Genomic DNA, 8703 nt, shown 5'->3' on the forward strand with positions numbered 1-8703 from the left:
TCCCCAGAATGAAGCTGATCAGTCACTTCTGGTTCATCTTTCTCCTGACAGACATCAAGGTCATTCCCCCTTCACAGACTTACTAGACCAGGATGACTCCACACACTCACATCTTTTTGCCTTGCCTACTGAGATATAAAACTGCAGGGGTATTGCCCAGAGGAAAACTCATTTACCTGTGATTTAGCCCCTGGAGTCATAGGCACACTGAAGTTATTCAAGTCCCAGATGAAAATTTCAGAATCATTGGCTCCAGAAGCCAAGAGGTTACTCTGTAGAAAAAAAAAAAGCTCACCTGAGTTTCCTGCTCCCAGGAAAAAAGGACTGATATCTTAAAAATAATTGTAAGCAAAACCCCCAAAATCTTCCGAATTCAGACGAGAGCTGCATTTCACAGCCACTGGTAAGCACAAAGATATAACCAGACTATAAACCAAGCACATCTCTGGCCTCCGTGCCTTCAGCTCGGCCATGGTACAGACCTGTTTAAAATTTGTCTAGCAAGCTACATGTGCAGGTGGCTGCTGTTACTCATCATGAAACTCTACCACAGGCCTGGAAGCCACTGCCTCCGGCCAGCTGAGCCTTTGCCCTGCATCCCGGCACCAAGGACGTTTCTTCTGAGAAGATGCAGGCTTCCCACAAGGGTCTGCAGACAACTTTCAATTTGCCTTTGTGCTACCATGAGAACTTGTGTTCTGTTCACTACTTGCTTACGTTGCAGTCCCTTCAAGTGTGATCAGAGACCCGCTGAATTAGACACCAACTGAACAAATGAAAACAAAAGAAGTTCTGATTTCAAATGGGTAATGGTCTAACATGTAACGGTACTACAAGACACATTTTTACAGAGAGCTAAGAGACTTGATCAAGGTCACAGGGGAATTCAGTGGCAAAGCTGTAAACAGAACCCAAATCTGAAGCCCAAACCAGCCTTTTGTCACAACTACCATGCACCTCTCAAGTTAAAAAGTGTTCCTTCAGTTTATAAATCTCTATACACAAGGGAAAAAAAATGTATTTTTTAACACGGATGTTAACTTTCCTCTGGTTATAAGTATCTTAATGTTGCATACCTGGAAAGGGTTGAGGTCAAGAGCTCGAACAGGACCTGAATGCTTCTCTGTCTGCCCAATTACAGGCTCGCTCTTTGAAGCCAAGACGTGGTGCACATTGTACATTGTCAGTACACCATTATCCCCTCCACCAATGATCACCCCAGAGGACTCTGGAGAACCATTTCCAAAGTTACCCCAGATCAGCTTATGAAACCTAAAAAATAAGAAAATAAAGCTGGCATAGGCCACAATATTTCGTGGAAGTCAAGACACTCTCTGCATTACCAAAAACCACATCCACGTTCCGACCTATCAAACATAACCATCAGTCTGCACCTTAAACATGTCCCTTTTAAGAGGACTGTGGCTCTTGCAAGCAAAAAAAAAAAAAAAAAAGAAATGAGCTTCCTTCCAAAGACTTTTAAAGGGAACTTTACAAAGGAAGAGCTTGTGTCCCTCTTTTTGTTTTGTTTGTTTAAAATGTTTAGGACCTCACATGGGATTTGGTGGGTGAAATCCTCTAACCTACACTATATAGAAAATTAGATTAGAGGACTATGTGCCTTCCTTTCCAGAGCTGTTATCTGAAAAATATGTTTACCCCCTTTAAAATCTGCTAGTTAGAAATCAAGGCTGTGTTTTATACTGGGTGCAAATCTCACCCACACCGATGAGCCTAAGAAACCACCTTGTCTTAAAAAGTTGGAAGAAAAGTTTCACTCTGCCTCTAGTGCCTTTATTGCAAATCATTAGCTGCAGCAAAATCACATGATACAGAATGACTCTACTGACTGACTACCACATAAGTCCTTTCAGATCTCTCCAATGATCCAACTGCTCTACTTTTACACCCAACATGATCTGTGTCAACAAAAACATTCAATTCTTGAAGACAGAGGTCAACTGATCCAAAAGGTCACTTTGTACCCTGAAAACATGATCTCCTCTCCTTTCTTGGACCAGAAAAGCCCTTTTCAGTTCCACTGATTGACACATCAGTATGAGCCTCTAGTACCTGTTTGAGGCAGGAAGTGTTCCTTTCTGCTTCATGTCCAGGGAGGGATCCCTGAAGTCAACCTCAAATATTTCCAAGGTGGCATTTGTACTGAAGGATGCATCCAGTTGCTGGGCAGATGTTCCTAGCAGAAGTACAAGGGCAACACAAGTGGGCACTTTTTTCAAGAGCACAAGATACAAAAAGAGCAAGGCACTGGAAACCTACTTTTCATAGTCAACACAACCTTGGTGTTGTGCCCGTTCAAAGAGAGGACATGTCTGAATACCTCAGAAAGAGGAACCAACAATTATGACAGACTTTGAAAGAAATGAGAACTCCTTCAAGAAATTCTGGGCACTAGGGTCACTGTTGCACAAATAATTTTCTCTCTTGGGATAGATATAATTCATATATCCTCTTCCAAGCAACCACAGCTTCTGATATTAAGTCCTTATCTAAATTACAAATGTAGTCGCATCATGAAACCCAGCTACAGTTATGATCCCAAATACTTCTGTATACTGCTCCTCAACCATGACCAGACGTCTTGATCAGACCTTCTAAACCTAGTCTACAGCTAAAGTTCTTCAACCTTAGCCAACTAAACACACCCCAACGACCCACAGACAGCTAGCAGTCACACAGTGGTGGCTTCCTTCCTTCTCCCTAGCTGACAGAATAAAAGCTAAAAATTGATTTAACGTTGCCTAATGGGACGCTGCCAGGCAAATAGTCACCCAGTTACCACAGGGATGCTTTGTAACTGCCTGTGGCATAGAAAATGCCCAAGAGACTATTAAAAAGCAGTACAAATTATGAAACTATGCAGTTTCTGATCTAAAGCAGACTGGAGCCAAGACCTTTGGTCCAACCAAAACTCTGGCCTTATTAGAGAAACACAAAATAGACTATCTACCCCAAAAATGGTAAAGTTGCTTTTAAGGCAACAGTTGAACTTTTTTCACTTTGTTTTGACAGTCATCCCTGGGAAAAAAAAAAAATCAAAACAATATGGCAGCGCTGCACAACCCAGGCAGGAGAGAGAGCTGACTAGTTCTCATATTGGGCAGACAACTGTGGTGGGTTGACCCTGGCTAGACACCAGGTGCCCACCAAAGCTGCTCTATCACTCCCCCTCCTCAGCTTGACAGGGGAGAGAAAATACAACGAAAGGCTCATGGGTTGAGGTAAGGACAGGGAGATAACTCAGCAATTACCGTCACGGGCAAAACAGACTTGACTTGGGGAAATTAGTTTAATTTATTACCAATCAAAATCAGAGTAGAATAATGAGAAAAATCTTAAAACACCTTCCCCCCACCCCTCCCTTCTTCCTGGGCTTAACTTCGCTCCTGAATTCTCTACCTCCTCCCCGCCCAGCGGTGCAGGGGGACGGGGAATGGGGGTTGCGGTCAGTTCACCACACGTTGTCTCTGCCGCTCTTTCCTCCTCAAGGGGAGGACTCCTCACACTCTTCCCCTGCTCCAGTGTGGGGTCCCTCCCAAGGAGAGAGTCCTCCACGAACTTCTCCAACGTGAGTCCTTCCCACAGGCTACAGTTCTTCAAGAACTGCTCCAGCGTGGGTCCCTTCCACAGGGTGCAGTCCTTCAGGAACAGACTGCTCCAGCGTGGGTCCCTTCCATGGGGTCACAAGTCCTGACAGCAAACCTGCTCCAGCGTGGGCTCCTCCCTCCATGGGGCCACAGGTCCTGCCAGGAGCCTGCTCCAGTGCGGGCTTCCCACGGCATCACAGCCTCCTTCGGGCATCCACCTGCTCCAGCGTGGGGTCCTCCACGGGCTGCAGGTGGATATCTGCTCCGCTGTTAACCTCCATGGGCTGCAGGGGGACAGCCTGCCTCGCCATGGTCTTCACCTGAAGACCCCTTCACTACAGGGGAATCTCTGCTCCAGTGCCTGGAGCACCTCCTCCCCTCCTTCTTCACTGACCTTGGTGTCTGCAGAGTTGTTTCTCTCACATATTCTCACTCCTCTTTCTGGCTGCAGTTGCTGTCGTACAGTTGGGTTTTTTGCCCCCCCTTCTTAAACATGTTATCATGGAGGTGCTACCACTGTCGCTGATGGGCTCGGCCTTGGCCAGTGGCGGGTCCATCTTGGAGCCGGCTGGCATTGGCTCTGTTAGACACAGGGGAAGCTTCTAGCAGCTTCTCACAGAAGCCACCCCTGTAGCCCCCTGCTACCACAACCTTGCCATGAAAACCCAATACAACAACCCAAGCTGTCAGTTCCACACAGACACTGAACTCACCTACTGCCAACTCAGTGAACTGACTGACTTTGTGCTTCAGGAAATAAAATTACTATAACAATAGTGAATAATGAATAATATCAACAAACTGCAAATTTAAGGTTTTGCAGAAGTATTGAAAATTGAATGTTAACCAAAACAGACAACTTTAGGGAGAAGAGGTTTCTATTATTTGATTGTCAAGCCACGTGATAATGGCTGAAGACCAACAAAAGTAAAAGTAAGCTTAAATGAACATGACTAGAATGAATTTTTTTTCCCACAGACATACCAAGTATGTAACCTTATTTTGTTTTATTTTTCATAGCAAGCAGATGTTGGAGTTCATACAGACTTAATCAGAAGTCAGATCAAAAAAGCCACGTATTCACCCTTTGAAAAATCACTGGCCTTTAAGGTGTCAAAGTTGGACATAAAAGTAATCCTCTACCGACCACTTTAAAAAAAAATAAAGGCTGTAACGTTTTCGGTATATTGCTTGTAAGTTTTCCAGAGATTATTAAGGCAGGAATTGTTGAAAGTTAAAACCAGTACAACTCTGCATAAAATCTCTCTGTGACTCATACTTTAATATTCACGAATTGCAAAGAACTTTACCTGTTGCTAGATAAATGGGGTGGTTGTTTGCTGGACTCCATGCCTGGACAGCTGTTCGCTCAATTTCCTTTAGCTTCATTTTCTAGGCTCTAAAAGAAATTTCACACAGTGGTTAGAACAGCCAGATAAAGTCAACATGAAAATAATCACACCAGTAACAAAATATCCCCCTCACCAAGATGCCACCAGAATAAATTGCTCTCAACAGGAAGAAGTTACTTGCCACTTTCTGAGGTAGTGGATACAGTTTTACTGGAATGAATTAGGCTATTTTAGAATTCATAAAAAACCCCCACAATCCCAGCCATCTGACCCCAGATTTTCTTTCATATATAGCTCTCTTTTTCATATACTCCAATTACAGGAGAGTTTCAGAAAAAGGAAGGGGATCTAAATTAAACAACATACTCAAGTCTTCAGTCCAGGATGGTTTAAATCAGCTGCAGAAATTAATTTAAACAAATGTATTTGCAAAGCACTAGTTGCTCTCTCTGAACAAGCTGATGTCAGTATATACATAGGCAAAAAGGGAGCAGGAGGAATCTCAGGGCAGGCTAAATTCTAAGCAGAAAAGTGACGTGGCAACAGAAAACAAAGTGCAATGCTATCTTGTGCCAATTCAGTTAATGTACTTTGTTCTCACTCCTCTGAGAAGCGAAAGGAAAAAATCATTTGACTTTCTGCTTGAGTTTGTAAATGGTAGGAGAAGGTGAGAAGAAGTGATCCAGAAGTAACTACTGGGTTTCAATCTCAGCTCTGACAACAATTCTTTTTATTTACTCTGGATAGATCAACTGACACCTGTAAAACGGGAACACAACTTCCCCATGTCACTGGAGAGAGATTAGTTGTGCAATAATGTAGCAGGATAATTGAAAGTCAAACATCAACAGCAGGCAGTCAGGAGGCTGCAAAACTGAATATAAATACTAATTATTGTTCCATGTAGGATCCCATTCTTGCTGAGCAGAAAGCACCCAGCACCTCCCCATCCCAGACTATGCCCAGGCCTTCTAGGCATGTCAGCAACTAAAATGATGTGTGGATGTATCATTCACAAGCTAGCGGGGTCACTCTCACGAGCAGTTCCTAAACCTTTCAAGCGTGGCTGCAGTGCAGTCTTTTAACTCTAGCTGAACAGAGCTGCTAACTGTGCTCTCGGATGATATCATGCTGAATAAAGTAAAACTGTCAGCAGGCAGCACAGCAAAACACTCTGCATCTTGCCAGCTCGCTGTGATTAACCTCTCCTGGTTACTTGACGCTGTTCGTGTCAGCCAGGCTGACGGTTAAACCACAGTCTGCATCACGTGCCCCCCTGTTCAGACGCAGGGCTACAAGTGTCAGCACTTCAGAGTTTGGCCTTACTCAGGCCAGAGTATGGATGATTATTCGTAACCAAGTTCATAAAGGTAGCTTGCTGTGGCCAGCCCACTGTCTGGCCAAACCATCCAAAAAAAAAAACCAACCAAAAAAAAAAACCAACCAAAAAAAAACCCAACCAAAAAAAAAACCCAACCAAAAAAAAAAACCCAACCCAGTTTTGAAAAAGCCTTCTGTCATCTTGTGGCTTACATGAAGCTATGGCCTCCCGAGGCCCACACAAGGGGAAATCTGGTTAGCGTTACTTCTTGGGCTTGGACCTCCTGGCTAATAACTCCACACCCTTTTTAGGGTTTCTTCTCCACCACCGGTCAGAAGATAAGGACATCCTCTCTCTCCCCCATGCACTATCAGGATATGCTGTTTGGTTAGAATTTATTTAATGCTTTTTGGCATTAGTCTGCAGCAGTATCCCCCAAAGCTCAAACTGCCTATTGCTATTCTCACGTTAACCTTATCCCAACTTAGCTGAGGCCCTGAGGGATCTGAACAGAACTCACGTACAATAAAACAAGCACAACTCTTTCCTCATGCAGCCTAGGAACAGGTGGAAAAGTCATCTCCTCATCATCACCATAACAGACCTCTAAAGCTTAGTTTCCAATCTTCCAGCACATACTTTGTGGGGTACTCATTAGGGCTCCATCACATTCTCTCTGCCAAGAAGTTCCAGCACCTACTCATCTGTCTCCCGTACTAGTGCAGGAACATTGTCCGGGTCTCCTGCCTGCGTCAGCAGTGAGGGAATGAAAATATCCCCAGGAGGAGTCAGGTGAACCTGCTAGCAATAGCCTACTGCACAAGGCACTACCTGACTCCACTGATGTGGGGGAGCAGGACAGCTGGTATGATCCTTACCAGTCCCTTTCTTGCCTCTTCCTCCTCCAGTTACAATCCATCAGCTGTAGGAGCTGGCTGTACATACAGGCCTCACTGCTTCTTGTTTTTTAAGAGGGCAACTCCCCCGCGGACATTATTAGACAATGACCAAGAGACCTCTTCCCTCTAGTAAATTAACTGGTAAGGAAACAATGAAGAGTACAACCATCACGAACTTAGCCAGGTGAACGGTACAAGCTCCCACTCCTTACCCTCTGTCCTGGACTGACTGCATGGCTGGTACAATTTGCATTTAACACGCAAAGAAAGATAAGCCACAAAAAACGTGCAGAGCAGTATTGATCAATTGTCCAGCTTTTCTTGTCAATAGAGCATTTTGCATAAGAAAGTCAACATTACTGTTCTCTTTTCACAAACTTAAGTCAGGACAGAACGTGAAGGTAAAGTGTCTTGCCCGTAACTCACCTAGACATAGGAAAGCACATAAGGCACCATTTAGAGTGGCTCAATATCAACAGAGTAACTGTAGAAGTGCTGGATCGTAAGTATTGAACAGGTACACCGCATCCCTGGTCCTCAAGGCAAAGCAGCAGTAGTGCCAACAGACTTGAGAAGGCCCACAGGAGATGCGTAAGAAGCCAAAAGATCACAGTATCACACCATCTCTTAAGCACCTCCTATCAGTTCAGCTCCATTGCAGCTGAGGTTCTGCAGGGATGCAGCAGCACCTCCTACTTAAGTCAGTGGGCTCTGAGTTTGGAAGGGGGAAAAAAAAAAAAGCCTGATTTGAGTCTTACTCTTAAAGAAGTGATCCTTCTATACACTGTGCATGTTTATATCCAGGGTCAGGACTCACGATCCTTAAAGCAGGAAAAAGCCCTTCTTTAGCAACCTCTTGTGGCTGCTTGAGAAAAATTCAGAAGCATTGAACTCTTCCACAGGAGAATTTTTAGGGAGAGGTTGCCACCTGCTGCCATCTCCCAAAATAGCATCTAAGACTTCTGAGAAAGCTCGTGCTTTTCTCAGACCTCTAATTAATTAACCATGACAATTCTTCCTCCTTCTCCTTCTACAGGCATCCGATTACAGATCTAACGTTTTAACGAATCTCAGCCCCAAAGCGAGCCGCTGGACAGAAGCAGCATTTCCCCACAGCCTCCCCCAGCCACGGTTTCCTGCGCAGTGCCCTTAAAAGGCAAGTGTCTGCAAAGCAAAACCCAGCAGGCCAGAGCACTCCCCACCACTGGGAAACGGAGAGCACACAGCTAAGCAGTGAAAAGTAAAAACACATGTTCTCAAATCATGATGGACCATGCAAACAATGCTGACAGAGGCAAAAATTCCTCACCTACGTTAACTTGAAATACTTGTGGCTTTAGAGTGCATTGTAAAAGACCGTGGCTGTTGTTGTATCAGCTAATTGACCCGCAAAAATGCCATGATAATCATCCCTGGTATCACTCTAGCGAGGCCTTCTCTCTCTTGCACCACCCAAATACTGTCAATCAGAAATCCCCTCCTACTGACTTTCCCAATCCTCCTGCTGCCTCTGGGCACCCAAA

At 44.5% G+C, this 8703-nt stretch overlaps 1 protein-coding gene across 1 annotated transcript in view; it reads right to left on the reverse strand.

The window, feature by feature from the left end:
* Positions 1 to 5007, reverse strand: part of SEC31B (SEC31 homolog B (S. cerevisiae)) — a 31854-nt gene extending 26847 nt beyond the window's left edge. The window contains exons 1-4 of the mRNA XM_009322396.1: positions 4919 to 5007; positions 2074 to 2197; positions 1077 to 1272; positions 177 to 272 (exon numbers count right to left, since the gene is read on the reverse strand). Of these exons, the coding sequence (XP_009320671.1) occupies positions 177 to 272; positions 1077 to 1272; positions 2074 to 2197; positions 4919 to 4997 (495 nt within the window). The 5' untranslated portion in view covers positions 4998 to 5007. The remainder of the gene's footprint in view (positions 1 to 176; positions 273 to 1076; positions 1273 to 2073; positions 2198 to 4918) is intronic.
* Positions 5008 to 8703: the final 3696 nt, after the last annotated feature.

Source organism: Pygoscelis adeliae, unplaced genomic scaffold (genome assembly GCF_000699105.1).
Source record: "Pygoscelis adeliae isolate BGI_AS28 unplaced genomic scaffold, ASM69910v1 Scaffold244, whole genome shotgun sequence".
Classification (NCBI taxonomy): domain Eukaryota; kingdom Metazoa; phylum Chordata; class Aves; order Sphenisciformes; family Spheniscidae; genus Pygoscelis; species Pygoscelis adeliae.